Raw genomic sequence first — 22,483 nt, 5'->3', positions numbered from 1 at the left:
AATTGTAATGTTTAAAAAGATGTGAGATTCAAATCCATATTATTTTTAGATTTAAAAATTTGAAAGAAATTTGAATATTGTATTATATAAGTGGACCAAACAAATTCGAATTATTTATTTCAAAGAATTTGAATAGATTTTCATATTTTGGTTTTGGCTAGAACCACGAGTATGATATTAACGTCATCAAAAACTAAACCAAAAAAAATGTTATTTATTTGAATAAAATATATTTGATTTCTATACTATTTATAATATTTTTGACTGAATTTATATAAGAATAGTTAGCATAAGCTCAATCAGAGATTAATTGAAGTAAATAAATAATTTTATTTTTATAAAATACTAGAGAACATCATTTTCTATTAGTTTTAAGCAGTTTTTCCAATAGTCACTTCATTAACTTGAATAATTTCTTCTTATATCATTTTCTATTTTCATCCACAGACCTAATATTATAATTCTCTTAATTTTTTTAGAAATAAATAAAAAAGATAAATTAAATATGTAGTAAATCATTATATGACAACGAATTTACTATTTTCTCTAAAAAATATATAAAAAAGTCGACAATTTGAAAGGAAACAAAATATCTTTTATTACATTAAAAAAAAACAAGAGAAATAAGCCACGTCATCGGTGCAACGGTAGCTATGTTGACACCGTGTTCCATTGCCTCAAACGTTACCTTCCAATTTTCCATCCCCTACATAACTGGTGGCTACCGTCGCTGCTCGAGGGAAAAAGGAAAGAAGAAAAGAAATCCTAATTGGCGGAGAAAGAAAGAAGGAGAGGAAGAGCCGCGGTGGCGGAACTTAATCTACATGGCCGCCCCTCTTTCCTCTTATTCCCTTCCCCCTTTCTTCTCTTCCAAAACACGTTCAATCCCAAAGCTCAATCTCCTCTTTCCTCCTCCTCTTTCCATATCTCCTTCTCGCTCGCTCTCCATCATCAACCCTAAAAAATACAGCAGAACCCATCTCATCGCCTTCTCTTCCTCTAATCCCGACGCCTCTGCTTTCCATGATGGGTTCGATCACAATCCGGCCCCATCTGAGGTAAGCTTTTCCGGAAATAAGTTTCAGTTTTGGTAAGTTACCCTTTTTATGGATTGCTGATTTTGGGTTGGGTTTGGTCATTTTAGGTTTATAATTTAGAAATTCACTGAAATTTTAGCAATTTTTTTCTTTCAGAAATCCGTCCTTGCCAATCTCATACATGAGATAGAACCATTGGACGTTAGCCTTATCCAAAAAGATGTCTCCCCTACAACTTTGGATGCCATGAAAAGGACTATTTCTGGCATGTTGGGTTTACTCCCTTCTGATAGGTTTCAAGTCTTTATCGAGGCATTATGGGAACCTCTCTCCAAATTGTTGGTTTCTTCTATGATGACTGGGTATATTCATTTTCTACGTGATGTGCTCCATTATATTGAATGCTTCTATGCTCCAGTATAACTGTCTACTTATTGTGATGGTTTCAATGCTTGTTTGCTATATTACTACGATCCAGGTGTAAGTTGTGGGGTGAGGGTATGTGTTGGAAATTGATATATTCAACTTCTTAATAAGTTTTTCACTGTATTTGGAGGGTCCATGGGATCACATACCGTGTACTTTAAGAAAAGCTAAGAACCGGAACAACATAGCTTGGTAAACATGCCTTTGCAGCTCTGCTTATTCTCTGCATCATGTCCTCATTCAACCCTCTGTTAGGCAGTAAAAAAGGTTGATATCATGTTAATGTTTGTTCTGGTGAAAAGCCAAATCATGAACTCATATACATCATGCCAAACGTGGCTCATTGTATATGTGTTTGCCACCACTAGGACTTAAAACCTGAATCTTGATGGTGTCTTATCTCCTCCATGCATATATTTCTCATTTACGTATATGTTTTCTTAATATGGTACGATCACTTTAGCATTTATCTTTAATAGTTGTACCATGAGACATTCAGAGTACCATTTATCTTCAATAGTGTCTGTCAGATATTGGGACTATCATGAATAATAGCACTTCTTGAACTGCAGTTATACATTGAGGAATGCTGAATATAGGCTTTGCCTTGAGCGGAACCTTGGTTGTGAAGGAGATTTGGAAAATCAAACTTCAGAAAAATCGACTTTCGATTTACAAGACATGTTGCTAGACAGTACAAAAATAAATGAACTTTTTGAGAAAAATGGTTTGTCATCTGAATCTGAAGAAACCAGTAAAGAGCAATTAGAAGATATAGACTTTCAAGGCCTGGGTGAAATGCCCTTGGAAGCTCGTAAATACATTCTTCATTTGAAGTCTCGTCTAACTGCAGTGAAAAAGGTATGCTACATCATATTGAGGAGGCTTTCATGGTTTGTTTTTCCCTTTACACTATGAACTGTTTACTTGATGCATGGCCCAGATAAAGTTAACTTTATTCAACGTGCCATTATCTCCTATTGAATGTGCTCTGAACAAATGAGAACCCCTATATGACCCTTTTTATTTCCTCTTTTGGCTGATATGAGATCCATATTTCTGAAACTTGGTAGACTTTTTCCCCTGATTACCTTTGTTTTCATTTGGGATAGGATATTAGGCCAACTTATTATGTCGTGCATTCCAAATTGTTGGTAATAGCCTTGTGAAAGAATTTAGATACGCTGGAAAACATATAGTTGTACTTATATGTCAGACATGCTGACCTTATTATTAACTGAATAGATCAGTAAATGGAAAAATACGAGAGAACATAAAACTAAATTTAAGATGCTACATGTGTCTTTCTTCATAATTTTATATTTGGAGAGTTTACCCCCATGGAAGTATTGGTGAGTTGTGAATTTCTGGCTTTTCAAAATCTACATTGCATGAGATGTATGTTCCATGGTTTATCCAGTTCAGATGTTAACAATACCTTCATACATTCATAATATATAAGAAAATTGAGCCTTCTCAAATTGCTGAATATCTCATTTTCTTTTCCATCTATCTCTGTACATACCGTTTATTTTTGCTTTACAATTTCTTCAAATCCTTACCTTCAAATTGGTGGGATACATGCTCATATTTCTGATTATTGCTCTATTGAAGGAACTCCATGAAGTAAAGAGGAAGAATGCTGCTCTGCAGATGCAACAGTTTGTTGGCGAAGAAAAGAATGATTTACTTGACTACTTGAGATCACTAGAACCAGAAAAGGTTTCCCATGGTCTCAAAATCTTCTAAAGCAAATTGATTTGCTAATTTCTCATAAACATGATGCTATGAAAGTAATATCTCCAAATGAAAATACAATTTTTTTTTACTTTTATATCCATTAATTTGAAGGGAAGATTGAACTACTTAAAAAGAGCTTTTGAGATGAGGATTAGCTTTTGGCTTGAAGGGATACCTCTGCTTATTGCAAATTGCTAGATGCAACAATTTTACTCTGATATTTATGTACCTCGAGTGCTTAATCTGTCATACAAAACTGTTCCTAGCAGTGAATTTCTGTAAAATTTTATGTTGTCATGGCTAATAAAATTCAAACATAATTTCAGGTAGCTGAGCTTTCTGAACCAACGTCTCCTGAAGTGAAAGACACAATCCACTCTGTGGTCCACGGTCTCCTTGCCACTCTTTCTCCAAGGATGCATTCCAAGATTCCTCCTTCGTCAGAGAACACTGCAACTGGAACTGTAAATATTGGGAGTGAAGATTGTGCCGAACTTGTTGAGAATACTTCACTTCAGTTCCAGCCCTTCATTTCATTAACGCGGGACTATCTTGCTCGTCTACTCTTCTGGTTAGTCCAGCTCTACTGATGCTTTCCGTCTATCTCTTCTGTCTCTCGTTTCTTCTAACACACTTTCGACCTAACAAGTTTATGTATAAACTTTTAGTTTGAAAGGAAAATCTAGTTCTTTCAAAAGTTTAACAGGAAATGTGCATTCCTCTGCACTAATTGATCATTATAGCGGAATCCTGTTTACACTTCAACTTAATGTGTTTGATCAGTATACTTTGGGAGAATGAAAGATCATCTCGAGATGTGAAAGGTTTTCTTCATGTTTGAACCTTGAATAAGCTTCAGTCACTCTTAACATTCAACAAAATTTTGTCTGAACCCATTTTATTATTATTATTATTCAGATATGGTAATATAGCTAGCTCTGATATTCTCATATCTTTCCTGAAGGTGTATGCTTTTGGGACACTACCTTAGAGGCCTCGAGTATCGGTTAGAGCTAATGGAACTTTTAATGTTGACAAGCAGTCCCGACAATAACGGCTGTGGTGATGAGCAGGTTGTTTAGAGTTGCTGTGATTCCAGTGCTTCCATCTGCATATATAAAGTTGTTGGTATTGCTTATTAATATCATTAGTTGCATTAATAAAGGTTGCTTGAACCATGTTGAAGGAGATCGTCTCTGTAATGTTGATTTTATTATAATAATATTGATGATCTTAACAAGTCATTGGTAAGTTTGGTTAACAAACTATTGTTTCAGTGGTTGAAGTTAGGTTTAAAAATTTGACACCAAATTCAAAGTTTAAATTTTGGATTAACTCAAGATTTGAATCCCTTGAAAACATTAGAGATTCATATCTCTTGTCTCTTTGGCAACAAGCATAATTTGATTTCAGCCGTAACTGGGCTTGTCAATTACAGTTTGGGCTCAGCCAGGATCATGGGTCTTTTTCTTTTACCCAATTTAAATGTTTTCCAAGACCATAATAATGGAGATTCTTTTTCTTTTATGATTCAATTAACGTATAAACCAACCTATCGAGTGTTTCTGTATGGTAAAAGGTATTCTTTTTGGATAATTTTGTATTTGAATAGTTATATCTATAGTAGAGATAGACTCACTCATAGTTATATCTACAGTAGGGATAGACTCACGTTATAGGTGAGAGGGGCGATGACTCTCTAAATTTTGATGGTCTAATTATATTTTAAGTCACTGATAGTTTTGAAATCATTGCAATTAGGTCATATCTTTCTCAAAAAAAATTTTGGTATAATTATCTTTTAGGACAATGTCAGTTTTAAAATTAATGGAATTAAGCCTCGACCCTAAATTTTCTAGTTTAATTACTTTGTAAGACCTTTGAATTTTAAAATTTGTGAAATTAAACCTTTAATATCTTAATTTTTTGATTTAATTACTTTTTGGGATCTTGTTTGTTTTAAAGTTAAATAATTTTCTCTCCTCATAATTCAATCCTAGTTCCGTCCTTGGTCTACAAGATATATGTGTGTTGTTGATAGATTAAGAAAATTTTAAACATATAATATTTTGTAATTATCTTATACTATGAGAATAAAAACAAAACAAAGAAAATGTAAGTAGAGGGTTTTTGTTGTTTGTATGTGGTTAGACAATAGCATGGGGATTGCCAGAGTGTGGTTGAATAATAAATTAGCAAGTGGGGTTTAAAGCATGAGATTGATATTTATGGGGTACTTGATTTGACGAAAGACCCTCTCTTAGTCAATGCTTACGAGCTAAGGAATATACTCCGTGCTACCCAAATGAGGTCTAATGTGCTTTGTTAGAGTGATCTTTCATAATTCATGGATTGATGATAGTGAAAAACTATCACTAAACTTACGCTTATCTTTGCTCCATTTAATTTGTCAAGTTTTAATAGTTTTTTAATAATATAAAAATAATTATAAGATATTATATATTTAAAATTTCATAATTTATTGATAACAAATACATACTCTACAAATATAACTGATTGAATCTAAAATCTCAAAAAAAAAATCGTAATAATTTTTAACAGAACAATAAATGTGAATTAAACTTCGTTTTAATTTTAGTTGATTTAGATTTCTCCACCTCGTTTAAATTGTCCAGTCGTAACATAAATAATGTTGTACTGTATATATAGGAGTGGGACATGAAGAATAGAAAACAAAGGTATTAGAAAATTATTTTAAGATCCAATGTTGAATGGCTTTCAAACTTCACCATAATGGACAAGCTTCTTCGGTCCTTGTTTACCTTTACATCTTTACATATTTCACACCTTCTTTTCCTAAATTAAAGGTCTATAATAAAACTCTGCTTTCATATTTTTAATCTTTTTTTCTTTTTTAATATAATCATTTGGATCTAATTTAATAGTTAATTAATCTAGATCACAGTATATATAAATTTATTATAGAAATAATTTTTAATTCAATCTATTTTGTTTAAACTATTAAAAATAGGTATATATATCAAATATCTAAATTTATATTATATTTATTGTTAACATTTCATTTTATATTATTATATAAATTCTAAATAATCGTATATGTTAAATTTCTTAAATATCTGGTTTTCACAAATCTATCTAAAATGTAAAACACGTCATAGACAATCTTATTTGTAGTCTAGATAAAATAAATTGAAATATAAATATATATATTTATAAATATATTTATAAAAATATCAAATGCTACTCAGTGTTCTTTTCTATGCGGATCATGATGAATATAAATCGGATTAAGTTGAGTATTTATCTATCTAAATTTGATTTGAGTATTTTTTTTTGTTTTTTAATTTTATTTAAATTTAAAATCTTTTCTTCTAACTCAAAATTTACTCTGATTTTTATGTAAAACACACACCTTGTGACATATCCCAATATATATATAAATTCTATTTTATTAAGTTAAATAAAGATTTAATTAAAAAATATATAGATAGAGATATTATTAAAATTATATTACAATATATAGAGGATAACTATATTATTTTTTTTGAGTTAGAGATTTTTCATCTTAAACCCAATATTATTCTTTAAAGAAATTAACTCAATATAAGCTCAATTTTCTTGAAAATTAATCGTATAGAATAAAATCAGATCGTTCATATCCAAATCTCATGTCTATCCCGACTCATTACTCTCTGTTTTTATTTATTTATCTATCTATCAAAATGTAATGGTAAAAAAATGGAATAAGAAGTGCACGTGGTTTTGGGGAGTAAAGAAGAAGGCTGTTGCGTCGGGGATCCGTCAAAAGAAACGAGCAGAGAATCAACACTACCATCGCCTTTTGTTGGGTGTACATTTACATTTTACCATGTCTTGTGTTTTTGTTTTTTGTAATATAAAACAATTTATAAATGTTTTCTTACAAAATCTAATATTCTTTTGATAATAAGTAAATAATACGTCTTTAAAATGCTAAATTCACAAAAATAGTTACTATTATTTTTATTATCTCATCAATATCACGTCACATGAAGTAAAGTTCATTTGCTAACTCACCAGAGAACTAAACCAAAGAAAAGGAGGAAACATATGGAAGAATCTCTTTTAATTATTGAATTTTTTTGCCAGTAAATTAAGATTAAGAATGACTTTGTCTAGAAGGAACAACGATTTTGTCCACTGCTTTTGCGTAATTTTTTTTTACAAATAAAGTTGAGGAGGCAGTAGTAGTAGTTCAAATTATGCGATTCACTGGTAAAATCTATTATAGCTCATAAGAAACAATTATTATTCTGATCGAAAAGAAAAGAAAACAATTATTATAGCAATAATAATGACTGTTTAAATCTGTATTTTATCATAATGAAACCTACTACTATTTAGCTCATTCAAAAGTCGATACGTTTCCCACTGCTATCTCCATGAACGAAGCTTATCACTCTCTTTAGTCTGTTATCTTCTGTGAATTTCAGTCCAACCCTTCTTCTTTTCTCTTGTTGAAGACGAAGGGAACTTCTTTTTTTCAAGAGAAAAAACCCGGCCTTTAATGGAGAAAAAGCAAGGTTTTTTCTTGACTCTCAAAGAGGAAGTAGTTCGCGGACTTTCGCCTTCCCGCTCTCGGACCAACAGAAGTCCCGGAAGAGCGCGTTCGCCCATCGCCGTTCTATTACGGAGAAAGAAAAGCACCCCCAACAACTACGGAGGCGCGCAACCGGTCGGGGAAGCTTTAGCACCGCTCATGGAAGGTCCCGAGCCGGACGGAGGGGAAGCTGGGGTTTCGAAGCGGCTTGGGTCAGGGCTAGGACAATGGGTTATTGGACAGTTATCGAGGACTCCACCGGTTGCTTCGATGAGTTACAGAAGGTCTGATCTAAGGCTGTTGCTCGGGGTAATGGGTGCGCCTTTGGCTCCGGTTCAAGTTAGCTCCACTGACCCGCTGCCGCACTTGAGCATAAAAGACACTCCCATTGTTCGTCAATTTTTCCTTTAAGCTTACTCTATGGTTGATGGATCCATTCTCATAAATCATTGTTTTCATTCAAACTGTCTGGTTAGCAAGAAAATATAGTAGTAGAATTTTCTTGGGATCCAGATAGATGCTAATATTACTTTAAGACATAAAAGTTATAGTTGGAACTACAGAGAAGAAAAGGGTGTTTAGTGTTTACTGGCTGAGATTGTTTTCTTTGTGCAAAATTCTGAAACAAAAACTTCACATTAATAAAGTTTCTAATTTGATCATTACTAGGTTATATTCCTTGCTGCATTCTCGTGATGAAATATTGTAACTGTAACATTCCTTGCTGTTATGCGGTGTTATGTAGGAAACTTCCACTGCTCATTACATATTGCAGCAGTATACAGCTGCTTCTGGTGGGCTGAAGCTGCAAAACTCCATTCGGAACGCCTACGTGATGGGAAAGCTCAAAATGGTAGCTTGTGAATACGAAACCACAACGAAGACTGTTAAGAACCGATATGGCTCCAGAGGTGCAGAGTCCGGTGGGTTCGTGCTCTGGCAAATGAATCCGGACATGTGGTATGTTGAGCTTGCGGTTGGCGGCTGCAAGGTTCATGCTGGCTGTAATGGGAAGCTTGTATGGAGACACACACCTTGGCTTGGTGCTCGTACCGCGAACGGGCCTGTTAGACCCTTGCGCCGTGCACTTCATGTGAGGTTTCCTATTCTTATCGACTGCTGAACATTGTCTCTTGAGTCGATTTTTTTAGAATTGTTAAGTTTTCTGACATTTTATTTGTGGTTCATTAAGGGTCTTGATCCAAGAACTACAGCTAGTATGTTTTCTGATGCAAAATGCATAGGAGAGAAGACAATTAATGGTGAGGATTGCTTCATCCTCAAGCTTTGTACCGATCCGCAGACATTGAAGGCAAGGAGTGAAGGTCCTGCAGAGATCATTAGGCACGTTTTATTTGGCTACTTTAGTCAGAAGACTGGACTTCTTGTCCACATTGAGGACTCACATCTCACTCGTATCCAATCCAATGGTGGTAATACTGTTTATTGGGAAACCACAATCAATTCATATATTCATGATTACCGACCCGTCGAAGGTATCATGATAGCACATTCCGGGCGTTCTGTCATTACACTTTTCAGGTTCGGGGAAGCTGCAATGAGCCATACTAAAACAAGGATGGAAGAAACTTGGTCGATCGAGGAGGTTGCCTTCAACATACCGGGCCTTTCCATTGATTGTTTTATCCCTCCAGGTGATTTGAGGTCCGGATCTGTCAACGAAGCCTATGAACTACCTCAGGACGAGACGGCAAAGAGTGAGGTTGCCTTATCAGCACATTGTGCCAAAGTTTCCACACTCAAGAAAGCACAGGATAGTTGTGCCGACGGCATGATATGGAGGATGCAAGTCTGAAGAAAGGGTAGAATCAAATCTTAGCAATTGTTCAAATTGGTAGCTAGTTCAGTTGACTAACAGATCAAAAAGTCATTTTTTGGACTTTGGTTTGATGCCTCTATGAATCTGCAAACAGAGTATACTCATTCACAGGTTCTAATGGGGGACATGCATGAATGTTTATACTCTCGGCCCAGAACCCGACTACGGAGTTGGAGCTCGGTTTTCCAGTTAGGGATAGAGCTAATGGAGGTTGGTTTTTAGTTTACCTCGCATGATGGTAGGTGGCAAAGCTGCCCCATCAACCTTTTTCTTATAGTTAAACTAACTATAACGGTTGATGAAAATATAATGTGGCAGCGTCCTTTTTTGATGTTACAATTTCTGGATTTGTGATTCAAAGTGTGGTTGCTTGGCTTGCAAGTTTTTTTTATGAATATATATATCTCCATATTTCCTCCATTCATTTCCATATACAGAGATCTTTCTACACTATATGCAGCAATACCTAAAGTTGCACCAACAAGTGCAGATGACATTACTCGAAGAGATAGTCACGAACTCCGAACATAAACAGTAAATCGGATATGAAATGTAAAAAGTACAGACAAGTAAACATTGTTTGAAGGCTTTGACCATTGGGACCCTAAACACAATCTGCAGAGTGTGGGATTTCGAATCATTCAAAGCTAAAAAGCTTCTTGGCACGAGATGGAAGTCCTTCAATACCCCATGTGATTTTCTTTTCTTCTTCTTTTGCTCAAATGTTTTAACAGATAATTTCACTTGCTTTTGCAAACATATATGTACCATTTATTTGCTCAACTGCTTTGAAGCATTATTGACAAATCCTTTATCATTTTACCTAGATTCATTTATTAAATCTATTTTTTTTACAAATATACATTATTTTTTGTATCAATAAATATGATTAAATCTAATGTTTATGATTTTATATTAATGTTTAAATATGTATCGAATACATATATTATAGAATATTAGAAGGAAAACAAAAACCTTGAGAAATTCTAGGGGTATTTATTTTTTACACTCGTCCTTTGTTGATCTTGGTGTTTATTTTTTCCATATGAATCGAACCCATCAAATGGTTTCACTGGTTAAAAAAATATTAAAAAATATGCCGTGAAAGTTATCAATGTCAATGGAAAACTTTTGGGTAAATTATATTCAAGGTCACTTAATTATAGGATCGACAATAGACATATCACATTTTTCTTTAAGTTAAAGATAAGTCACTCAATTAAAATATCGTTACAAAAAAATTATTTCATTATCAAAATTGAAACAAATATATAATGTGGCATGTTATGATATCATTTTTAGTTCCTAAAACCCATACATCCTGTCAAATTTATCTTAATTCGGAACAATTCAATAAATTTAACTTTTCATATTTAAAAATTTCATCAATTAAAATTTTTTTTGGGTAATATTTTCAATTCAAGCGATCCCACTCGTTAAACTATTATTACACTAGGAAAATAATTTTAAAACATAAGTTGGATTTTTAAGTTGATACATAAACATAAAATAACATTTTTTATATTAAAAACTGAAAATGTATTAGAAATAGAAAGGTTTATAATCCCCCAATATATTTAAATAAGATATTAAAATATTTAAACTCCACAATACATGAATCAAATTCAATTTTTTTAAATTAAACTCGAATAATTTACTATATAAATCCTTTCATACACCTAAGAATGATAGGACTTCTGCTGGAAATGAAAGGTTGGGTCCAGATTGGTCGACCAACATAACTCACTAAATGGGCCTAGGCCTACGATTCAAGACTTTGGGTCGTCTTTCCATTTACTTTATATGAGTCTCCGTTAAAATGCAATAACTGTAACATTTATGACAATGTGGGGTCCAAAGCCCTCACCCAGAGACCGCTCGTAAAGCAAACAACACAAAAGAAGAAGAAAAATCTCAAGTATTTAAATTTGATTTTAAAATTCAATATAAGGTAAACTAATATACCACTGAAGTTTAGGCGGTGTATCATTTATAATACTAAACTTTCAATTTCTTTAATTATAATACTAACTTTGTTTTTGACTTCAATTATGTCATTGGATCGTTAAAATTCAAATAGTGTGATATCATGGACAAAACGATATCGTTTTGGTATGATTATTGACGCATAAAATGATATTGTCCTAGACATTGAACTATAAGCATGTATCGATTTTGCCACTAATTTGTTAAACAAAAATACTTTTTGGCAATGCACTTTTCTAATCGTCGTTGGCAGCCAATCGTCGCCCATCACTATTTATCTCCTATGATTAGCTTTCTACGAAACTCACTCAAAATCAATGAAATTAAAAACCTACCATTTTTAAGGGTTTGAGGACTTTCTTAGATTTAAGAAGTTTTGGTAGTTTGTTCGAACATCCAAATGGCGGGAAGCATAATTTTTTATAAGTCAAACAATATATCTCAAAATTAATCTCATTGGACGACCACTAGGAGAGATCGGAGTATTAGTACATAGATTCTTTAAATGGATTTTCATAGATTTTGAGTGGGTTTCATGAAAAACTAATTTTAGGGGAAAAAAGAAGAGTGAAATGTGAATATTTTGATATTGGTCTTACTACGAAAGACAACCGGTGATGGTTTGCGACTGGCTGCCAACGAAGACCATAAAATTTTAATGCCTAAAATTGATTTGTTTAAGTTCAATGGTAAAATAGATACAATCCTAAAGTTTAGTGCTATCGATTTGGGCATCAATTAAAACGATACGATTTTGCCCACATCATCACTATGACAGAAGATTTATCAACGTCATTGTGCTATTAAATTTTAACAGCTTGATGACATAATTGAAGTCAAAAGGAAAGTTTAAAGCTACGATTGGAGAAAATGAAAGTTCAGTGTATAAACGATACATTGTTTAAGTTTTGGTGGCATAAGGTGTAGTTTATCATATAATTCATTTTTTATTTGTGGTTTTGGGTTTGAGTATATAATTAAATGAAAGTAGTAAAAATGATGAGAGGAGGAGGTAGCTACCAACATACAAAAGGAACAATGAAAGTCCTCATAAAAAAATATCCCCAAAAATACAACCCCATCGTCAAATACGCGTAGTAAAAGGCCTCTTCAAAGAGACTTCACCCAATAATATCATGGAAATGTAAATAAACCACTGAAACTGAAAACCAAATACATGCGAATTGGTAAGAGCCCTTTCGTTTAAAGCATCAGACTCAGAACAGCCCATCCAGCCACCACCCAGCCTCCTACTGTCCACATTTTCTCTACGCCACTCTGCATTTCAATGTTAAAACACAAATAATATTTAATAATGTATAACCCCATAAATTAACAAAGTGTCAAGTACTATTAGAGAATGTATATATATATACCACATCAGTTCCAGATGGGCCTGGTGAAGAAGCGCCCAGGCTAGGAGCAGGGGCCTCGGTTGATGGAGATGGTGGGCTCGAGCCCAAGGGTGATAGCGCTGGAGACTTCGCTTTCTGTTTGCTAGGTGCCGGAGCCGGAACCGTGGCTGGTGGAGAAGCCAAAGGAGCAGGTGGTGTGGTTGCAGGAGGAGGAGTTGCCGGTGGAGGGGTAGCGGGAGGCGGAGAGGCGGGTGGTGGAGTGGCGGGAGGAGAAGAAGCAGGTGGTGGGGTTGCGGGAGGTGGAGAAGCCGGGGGAGGAGTGGCGGGAGGTGGGGTGGCAGGAGGAGGAGAGCTAACGGGTGGGGGAGTTGCTGGAGGAGGAGAGCTAGGCGGAGGAGTTGAAACCGGGGGTGGAGAGGCTGTCACTGGAGGTGGTGATGAAGTGGGAGGAGGAGTGGATGCCGGAGGCGGAGTAGCAGTCGGCGAAGGAGGTGGCTGAGTGGTAGGAGGAGGTGTTGAAGCTGGTGGGGTGGGAGGCGCCGGCGTGGATGTGGGAGGATTACTTGGAGTAGGAGGAGCTTGGCCTAAAACGCCAGCTACAGCAATGCAAAACAAAGCTGATAGAAACAAAAAATTATGATTAAGCATCATGTTGGAACAATGGCGATCTTTAATCCTGCGCACTCTCTCTGCCTTAAACTACGCCCAACACTTTTAGAACTGAGGGATAGAGAAAGCGACAGACAGACAGACAGGGGAACGAAGAGCAGGTATGAGGAATGAATAGAAGGTGGTATATATTTATACACCTTATATGGAATTGATCTTTATCATCCTCCAAATTTTAACCAACAAATAATACATACACACATATATATATATATATATATATATATATATTCATTGCAACTTCACGTACGGTCTAATGAAAAACGTAACCTATTTTTCAAATTTATATAATTAATTAAGTACAGAAAAAAATATTATCCATAATATTTCTTTTCAATAATTTATACGTAGAGATTGAGAAAGGAGAATTTTACTTTTAATAAATATTGAATACGCAACTTTAATAAGAGAGAAAATATCAACCGAAATTTTTTAATCATTAACTCTAAAAATTGTTAAATTATTCATAATATTTCTAATCATTTATATTTTGTAAAATTATGTTTAAGAATTTATAAACATAAAATTTTGAATATGAATCCTCAACGAAGTCTTTAAATAAAGATAAAAACTAAAATAAAATTAGGATAAAATATTACTCAATCTCAATTAAGGAGGAACATTTGACCCGATAACGAGCTTTAACTCGATCTAATTTGATTGATTTTTATTTAGAAAATTGGGTTTAACTCAGGTTTTTTGAAGGGTGGTATCGAGCTGCATTTGGATTTAAAGTGAAAAAATTTGACCCAGTATAATAATATTTTATATATTTAAAAATAATTATATTATTATTATTATTATTTTTTTTAATTAGATTTTTATTTTACCTAGTACAAGAATATATATTTGTTTGTATCATGTCTGATCAAATACATGTTTTCGCGTAAAAAAAATTAATCAAGTTTCAAGTCAGATGAAATCCTCTTAAAACTAGGTCAAATTGAGACAGTTAAAAGAGTTTACTTTTAGACACAAATTCAAATGGAAAAAAAATTAAACCTAACTAAACTCATAATCATCTCAAATGTCAATCCAATTTATGATATAATTAAGCTAAATTTTTTTTATCGAGTTGGATTGGCTACGAAATTTTGAGAAGAGGCATGTGAAGGATGAATTAAGGAAGGGTGGTTTTGGGGGGGGGGGGGGGGCTCCATTGAAATAGCTGGAAAATTTAAATTATCAAAACAAATGTAATTTGTACGCCAAGTTACATTGGGAGATTTGTACCGCCACAATTAGTTGGGTCATGGCCCCCGCTGTCACGCCATCATACGTGCTTTTACATGTTCTTCTCTTCCTCAACATCATCATTATTACTTACTCTTTCATATCCTCATCCTGGTCCTTTAATTATGATTAAATCTGAGATTTAACATTTATACTTCAATTTACCGTAATTTAATCCTTTTACATTCACAAGATCATTAGTTAGTTTTAAAAAATAGAGTTAACTATATCATATGTCATCGAACTATAATTAAATTTTTCATGTTAATTATTGGTTATTAATATCAAAATTAATATTTTTTAATAATATGGGTAATTATAAAATATTATATGTTCAGAATCTTTCTTAATCATTGACAACGTGCACGCACTCTATATATATAATTGTTTAAACTCAAGACTTTTAATGAAAATAATATTATCTTTAATTATAGAAAGATTACTTAATAGATTTGTTTCTGAAATCGATACTATGAAGCACTTAAAAGTGTCACAAATTCAATATCTACCGGAAATTCTGTAACACCCCCAACCCGTATCCGACCAAGATACGAGTCCGAAATGTCACATTGACTTTTCAAACACTTTTATAACATTTAAATTATTCAAAACATTTACAAAATTATTCAGAGCTTATACAATATATTCTTTTGATTACATGCCAACTAGAACTTTATATACAAAAATACATATTATTCACCTCTCTTCTGATCTGACATTCGATAAGGAGAACTGACATGTCTTGTTCCTCTTTACTTTTCTTTTCGCTTTCCAAACCTACGTGTGAAACAATCACACGCTAAGTCGAACTTAGTGAGGCATATAAAACATATATATTTCATATAACATAAAGCATACATAAACATATACCATCATTATCATAATCTATCATTATCATTAAGAAACACATAACATCATATGGTTCATGTAACACATTTCAAACCACTTACCTTTGAACCATTATAAACCCATCGTATATATCACATTCAGTATGCTTGTTTAATCACTTTATTAGCCCATGTACACTAGTGAGAACTTAAGGTATGTGAGTACATTGAGGTTGTGCACACATATGCTGTCACCACAGCTCGATCAATGTCCCAAATGACCAGTCCATAGATTCCGAAGAACCTAGGTAATCAGTCCATATGTCCCGAAGAACATAGGTAAACAGTCCATATGTCCCGAAGAACATAGGTAAACAGTCCATATGTCCCGAAGAACATATGTAAACCCTCGACCCTTGGCATGCCAACTATACCCTAGCTCTCATATCACATAACATGGGCATTATCATTTAACAATTCACATTACTTGTCATTTCTCTTCTGTCACATACCACATGTATGTGAACCATGTATTCCATATCATATCACATGTTCATATAAGCTCATAGCTTCTTTCACATATATGTAATCACTTAGTCTATTTTCATGTAATTCTTTTCACTTCTCATATGATTTTATATTCATATCTCACATAGCTCATATCACCTTGCATTGTTCATAAACATAGATGTCATATCTTGTTCGTATATATTTTCTATATAACTCATATATCTCATAGTTCTTTCACATAGCTCACTATCATATTTTCATATCATATATTTTATAATAGATTATTATATCATCATTTGTTTCCTTTCTACCTATTCATAATCGCATAACATATACAAAGCATATCATTATCTTTAGTCATGCATATATACAATCAATGTATACAGATAATCACATATAATTATAAAACAAACATAATCATGTCCATGACTTCATGCATATTACTCTAGGAAATAGACTCATCGCAAGTCTTATTTCCATTAAACACTACATATCACTAGTATGCACTCACCTTGGCCTCACTAGTCAATTCCAATCTCTTATCTTTCCCTTGATCGATCTTACTTGCCAAATGTTCTGGAATTGCTTTACGCGCAGAATCTACATAAATGTACATTTTGAGGCAATCATTAGATACCTACACCTTGTAATTGGATACTAGCAACTTAAACGAACTTATTAAACCAATATTCACATTTTTCCTTTAGGGGGAATCGATTCCCTCCTGTGGGGGAATCGGTTCCCCTATGAGATTCTGGAATTTCTGGTTCGCTTGAGGGGTATCGATTCCCCATTGAATGGGTACCGATTCCCCTTGCCCAGAAATCATATTTTCAGCACGAAATTTACTTCTTTTCATCTTAAACACTTCATATTTCAACCTCTCCTATAACTCAAAAACACATACTTAAGCCCATTTGTACTCATTTAATCCATCTTAATTCTCAAAATCCTCTCCTCTTAATGAAATTCAAGAATTATACTCAATTTTCAACATGTTCTAAATTCATTTTTAACACTCCAAATCTCTTAATTCAACTATTGACAAGTCAAATTCAACTTAAAATTCAACTTATCAACTTTATTTCAAGATTTCATTCAAAAACTCAAAATCATTAATCTCTCCTATACCTTTCATCTTGTTGTTTTATAACCAATTAAGCTTTCCTTAAGCTTAATTACTATCCAATGAACAACACCCAACCTTTAGTTGAACAAATAATCAACTAATGAAGAAACTTACCTTTGCCCTTGAGCTCTTACGGGAGGAGAAAGAAGAAAGGAAGAAGAGATGAAATGTTTTCATCTTCCACGTTTCAATCTCCTATTAAAGGAGATAAAATATCTTTATTTTCAAATGATCATTTTGCCCTTTACTACTTTGGATAATTACTAAAAACTTCCAAGGATTATCTCCACATAAATCATTGAACTTTTCAACTTTTCCACTTTAATCACCAAATTCTGAAATTTTACAATTTAGTCACTAACCTATAATTTGAGATGTTACAAATTCAATCAAGTAAGGAGAAAGACAAGCCAATTGTCGACTATGAAACTGCATCATTATCTCGACTTCCAACTATCATTGGTGACTCGTAATCTTTCATGCAAATGTTTATCTTAGTTTCACGTGTCACTTTATCATTGGTGCCTTATTCCTCCAAAGTGCTGTTCTTAGCCTTTGCTTATAGATCAATTCATTTTTTTAAATAACATTCTCTATATATACCGGTTAATGGTATCAAATGTCTTCAATCACTGTTCGACTGGCAATTTCGTTTAAATAATGGAGTAAGAAAAAAAAATCATACAAGATAAAATATAAATTATTTTCTTAAATAAAGTCTTTATTACAATATTCAACGAAAATCATTAAATTACACTACAATTTATTCATAAAATCATGTTCATTTGTGTCGTTTGTATGGAAAAGTCTCCGTGTAGTCTTGGATTATACAGTGATTTCTATTGAATACCGTAACAAAAACCCTATTCAAAAAATAATTTATGTTACACCTTACATAAGTCATTTTTTCTCACTCTATCATTTAAGTAATTTTACTCAGTTCGACTTGAATGTAAATGTTAGTTTTATAAAATATATTTAAAATATATGTATTTACGATAGGGATAGATTCAATATGATTTATCTTTTTTATTTTGATCAAAATTAAAATATTATATTTGAGTTGATTGTCTGATTAGACTTGAATATTAACATCGAAATTAATAATTAAACCGATAGAAGAATTTAATCAATACAATATTGATACTTTAAAGAAGGTTCAACTAGAATGTTTTGAGGTTTGAAGATCAACTTAAAATTAAGTTTGTAATCTGAAGTCATCTAATGGAATTAAACCTAAACCTAATTATGTTGTATACTTGTATTTGATGCTGTATATTTTAAAATATATATATATATAAGAACCAAAAATTCCAGCTTTTGGTTGGTTTGCAATTTTAACCAACCAACGGTTCATATCAATGAGCCGGTCCCATTCGGTTATTTTTCTTAATGATTGCCTTAATAATGCTCCCTTTTCCTTTTACTTTGGATACTCTCTATCTTTGCTTTGCTTTACTTTAGTTTAGTAGAGAAATAATTATGAAACATTGAATGAGTTCTCTAATATTCTCTGTGTTTGCTTTAGTTTACTCTAATTGGCTCTTTGTTTCTTTAATTTGTACCACCTAACATTTTGAATAACGTCCTTTCTTTGCGGTGATCATACAATTCGTTAACAATAACTTACATATATTCAAGGGGCACGTTGTATGTGACATTACTACAATGAGACGTTTCCCATGTCACCAAGTTTTACTACTACTTAAAAATAATAAAATATATTTTAAAATAAATTAACTGAACTCGTAAATTATATTCAAAGTAAATATTAAAATATTTTAATTCAACTAATTACCAGTTGATCTAACGAGATGCAACATTGTATCATTTAAATAAAGATAAAGAGTTTGAATTCTAACATTATGAATGAAAAAGATTAATTTAAAGAGTTGTTATTATAATAATTTTTTGTAAGATCAAATCTAATATAATCAACCAATGAATAAAACATCAATAATACATAAAAAATACCCATACTCAATTCATCTTAAATTATTATAGTTCAATTTTGGTTTAGCCGACGATGACACTAATCTTTGTTCTTGTGGCAAGTTCCTTATTGTTTTAGTATGTTTTTCGTACATCTTTACAAGCGTTTTGGTGCTCGCACAAAGAACCTCACTATATTTGTTTTCTAATTGATTTGGTGGTGGTTACATATAGTCAGATTCTCTCTCTGTTAATAGGTTGTTTGTCGATATATTCAAAATTGTGTAGCAAAACAGCCTGTCATATGGTTTGGTTCACTCACTACTCATTTATAACTTCATAAAGCGTCTCGTTCGACAGAGACAATGAGTTTTTATGAATGACATTGATAATTTTTTTTATGTTAGACGTCATCTCAAGGGAAATTTTTATTTTTATTCTTATTCGTATCTTTAAATTTAATATTTTTATTTTTATATAATTTTTTTGGTAACTATTATCTTTATTTTTCTCTATATTTAGATATCTTATAAATTAGATATATTCTATTGTTTTATTATCAAAATTCAATTCTCATTATTAAGAAAAATAAATTATTCAGCTTAACAACAGAGGCGGTGGGAAGGAGCCAAAGGGTATCGCCCCCCTTAAATATAAAATTTCCAATTCAACTTTTAAAAGTAATTTAAGAGAACAAATATTTGATTTCACATGCCAAAAAGATATTAAAATAGAAACATATAGAAATTGTTGTAGCTATTAAAGTTTATATTTTTTAATCAATTTAACGCTTATTCTTTTTGAATGATTAAATATCAAATTAAATTAATATATATATATATATATATATTGAGGGTTAAATATTTTATTATATTAAATAATTATTAAAAAATCAACTCAAAGTGGTCCTTAAGTAGCTTAGAGTAGAAGGGATTAAGTAGAGGGTCCCATAGGTTTAAACCATCATTTTCTCCAAATGTTAAGTGATGTTAACTGCTTAGCTTCCTCCATTCATTTTCCTTATTTTCCCCCCCATATTTATGAAGTAAATAAATTCAGTCATTAATCATTTAATTGATTAATTTCATGCCATAATTTTGGTTCAATTGCATAAGCATGTGGGTTCATCATTACTCCCTCTCAAATACACTCTTCGAGGGTTCGGTTAGTGTTAAACACGAAGGTTAGTTTGATATTTGAAAAGATATAGTTCAAAATATCATGTATAAGAAATGAATTTAGAAAAATAATTAAATTAATACATTTTTAAAATTATTTTGTGTATTGATTACTTTTTAATGCATTTTCAATAACCCTCACGGTGCCGTTTTACGTGTAGTGTATCTATCGGCTCAACCCGACCCTGCCAACCGCTCCAGGCCAGATCCAGATCCGCTCCAGCGACAACAAAAAAGGAAGCAGCCATTCAAGCCAGTCGACCCAGATGCAGGGTCCAGCAAGCAATGTGGTATGCAGGCCAGGTTTCCACTCAGTCCGCTTGGCTGCTGGGACTGATCCGCCCCACAAATCTGACACGTGCTATTTTGCCATCTTTAGGATAACTATAGATTTGATCCTTCTAATTTACTTATATTTCAATTCCGTCCGTTTCAACATGATTTCTTTACTCAGCATATATGTATTATCATGTTATATATTCACTAAATTATTACTATTAATTTTTTTGGTAAACTAAAAGAAAGCAAGCAAATTAACTTAATTACGGTCTCAACACTGCCAACCCTGATGTCGTGGCTTAGCAATTAATTTAGTACTTCCAATTATTCCTCCATGATAATTATAGTTTCGTCTTAAATTTATATCATATTAGTGAACTTATTTATATATCTGTATACTTCACAGGAGATATGTCTTATTTATTTAACCCAAACTTTTTGTATCATATTTTTACAATCTTGGATTAACATTTGTGCTGGATGTTCTTTTACTAATTCACCATTTAATACATTGATTACCCATTTTACATTCAATTCCACGATTAGATTCGTGCCGTTGTGTCCAAGATCATTTTTGTTTCGGTGGTTAACTTATGGGCGTAGTAAAGAATTTGACTCCATCTTTGTTTATTTATTTTGATAAATTTGAAGTAAATACGTGCTAGTATTTGTTTAAAAATTCTTAATATCGATAATGTACGTTCATACGTTGATACCCCTATATATGTAGTATTCAAATTGAGGACCTTAAAAAATAGAAATAAATATCTTAATCACTGAGGCCGTTTGATTCGTGTCAATCTTTATTTAATTTCGTTGAAGACTATATCATTTCTACTTCTCCATAGACCCCATAGAACTATAGCGAAGAGTGTTCCCATTGAAGTGATGAGCTCCAACTACGTGATGAGCTTTTCAAAAATTCATTACATTTTTGAACTATCACAAAATGACTTCAATAACTATTTTATCGATATATATATATATATATATATATATATATATATATATATATATATATATATATATATATATATATATTATTATTTTTTAAAAACTGTAATATTTAATCATATTAAAATATTCATGCATATATTTTCGTTGAAAGCGCTCAAGAACTCATAACGTTGATAACTTTTTATGGGTTGTTGGTTGATGATTTTCTATTTGAATGAACTAATTATATTATAAGGAACGATTAATCTAAACTAGTACAAAATTGAATTGAATTTTATATACTTTTATAAAAATTTCTAAGACTAAAATTTTAACAATTTAACTTGGGATGAAAACGAGTCAGGTTGTGTCGGGTTTTTGGTCAACCCGATCCGACTTGAAAAATATATACTCTCCACCCGAATCTGACCCAACCTGAAAAATACTTAAACTCCACTTGATTCGATTCGACTCGAAAATCACATTTTCTCTACCCGAACCCGATCCAACACGAAATTTTAGAATATAAATTCAACCTGACCTGACCCGACCTAGTATAAAATAAAGACCTAATTAAAAAAGTTATAGAGAGATCAGGTATCATAATAATTGTTCATAAAAAATTATACTATTATCCTTGGGTCGGGTCGGTCAAATATTTTTCACCCTCCACCCGAACCCAACCCGACCTCACCCTATATAAAATCCAACTCAAATCCGATACGATTTTTTTTTTTTAAATACCCCAGCCCTCTCGAATCAAAATCTATCAGTTTCGGATTAAATTCTCATTCTCTAAATTTAACTACTAAATAATGTATTCATTGATATATTTAACGTTTAAA

General features: G+C 32.5%; 3 protein-coding genes across 4 annotated transcripts; 2 read left to right on the top strand and 1 right to left on the bottom strand.

The window, feature by feature from the left end:
- Nucleotides 1–638: 638 nt before the first annotated feature.
- LOC120134680 lies at nt 639–4,398 on the top strand. Its single transcript, XM_039151122.1, has 6 exons — nt 639–1,058; nt 1,194–1,399; nt 2,036–2,324; nt 3,078–3,185; nt 3,530–3,774; nt 4,168–4,398. The coding sequence occupies exons 1-6, from the start codon at nt 654–656 to the stop codon at nt 4,283–4,285; spliced, it is 1,371 nt and encodes a 456-aa protein (XP_039007053.1). The 5' UTR covers nt 639–653; the 3' UTR covers nt 4,286–4,398.
- A 3,250-nt stretch (nt 4,399–7,648) lies between these two features.
- LOC120134679 lies at nt 7,649–9,939 on the top strand. 2 transcript variants are annotated; one of them, XR_005517181.1, is made up of 4 exons: nt 7,732–8,154; nt 8,510–8,857; nt 8,957–9,715; nt 9,760–9,939. XR_005517181.1 is itself a non-coding variant. In XM_039151121.1 (3 exons), exons 1-3 carry the CDS (start codon nt 7,732–7,734, stop codon nt 9,578–9,580), a joined length of 1,395 nt encoding a protein of 464 aa, XP_039007052.1. In that variant the 5' UTR covers nt 7,649–7,731; the 3' UTR covers nt 9,581–9,939. The 2 variants fall into 2 exon arrangements, 1 of the variants encoding a protein (XP_039007052.1); XM_039151121.1 differs by having other exon boundaries at nt 7,649–8,154; nt 8,957–9,939.
- A 2,718-nt stretch (nt 9,940–12,657) lies between these two features.
- On the bottom strand, nt 12,658–13,703 carry LOC120134681 (classical arabinogalactan protein 9-like). Its single transcript, XM_039151124.1, has 2 exons — nt 12,967–13,703; nt 12,658–12,868 (listed from the first exon to the last, which is right to left on the bottom strand). The coding sequence occupies exons 1-2, from the start codon at nt 13,594–13,596 to the stop codon at nt 12,794–12,796; spliced, it is 705 nt and encodes a 234-aa protein (XP_039007055.1). The 5' UTR covers nt 13,597–13,703; the 3' UTR covers nt 12,658–12,793.
- Between the last annotated feature and the right edge of the window lie 8,780 nt (nt 13,704–22,483).

Source organism: Hibiscus syriacus, unplaced genomic scaffold (assembly GCF_006381635.1).
Source record: "Hibiscus syriacus cultivar Baekdansim isolate YM2019G1 unplaced genomic scaffold, ASM638163v2 tig00110597_pilon, whole genome shotgun sequence".
In the NCBI taxonomy this organism is placed as follows: domain Eukaryota; kingdom Viridiplantae; phylum Streptophyta; class Magnoliopsida; order Malvales; family Malvaceae; genus Hibiscus; species Hibiscus syriacus.
This window is presented reverse-complemented; position numbering and strand designations above follow the sequence as displayed.

Coding starts and splice junctions, on each gene's coding strand:
- LOC120134681 (XM_039151124.1), bottom strand. CDS start 13,596: ATGATGCTTAATCATAATTTTTTGTTTCTATCAGCTTTGTTTTGCATT. Junction 12,869..12,966: donor GCCCATCTGGAACTGATGTG/GTATATATATAT, acceptor ATTGAAATGCAG/AGTGGCGTAGAGAAAATGTG.
- LOC120134680 (XM_039151122.1), top strand. CDS start 654: ATGTTGACACCGTGTTCCATTGCCTCAAACGTTACCTTCCAATTTTCC. Junction 1,400..2,035: donor GTTTCTTCTATGATGACTGG/GTATATTCATTT, acceptor CTTGAACTGCAG/TTATACATTGAGGAATGCTG. Junction 2,325..3,077: donor GTCTAACTGCAGTGAAAAAG/GTATGCTACATC, acceptor GCTCTATTGAAG/GAACTCCATGAAGTAAAGAG.
- LOC120134679 (XM_039151121.1), top strand. CDS start 7,732: ATGGAGAAAAAGCAAGGTTTTTTCTTGACTCTCAAAGAGGAAGTAGTT. Junction 8,155..8,509: donor GCATAAAAGACACTCCCATT/GTTCGTCAATTT, acceptor GGTGTTATGTAG/GAAACTTCCACTGCTCATTA. Junction 8,858..8,956: donor CCTTGCGCCGTGCACTTCAT/GTGAGGTTTCCT, acceptor TGGTTCATTAAG/GGTCTTGATCCAAGAACTAC.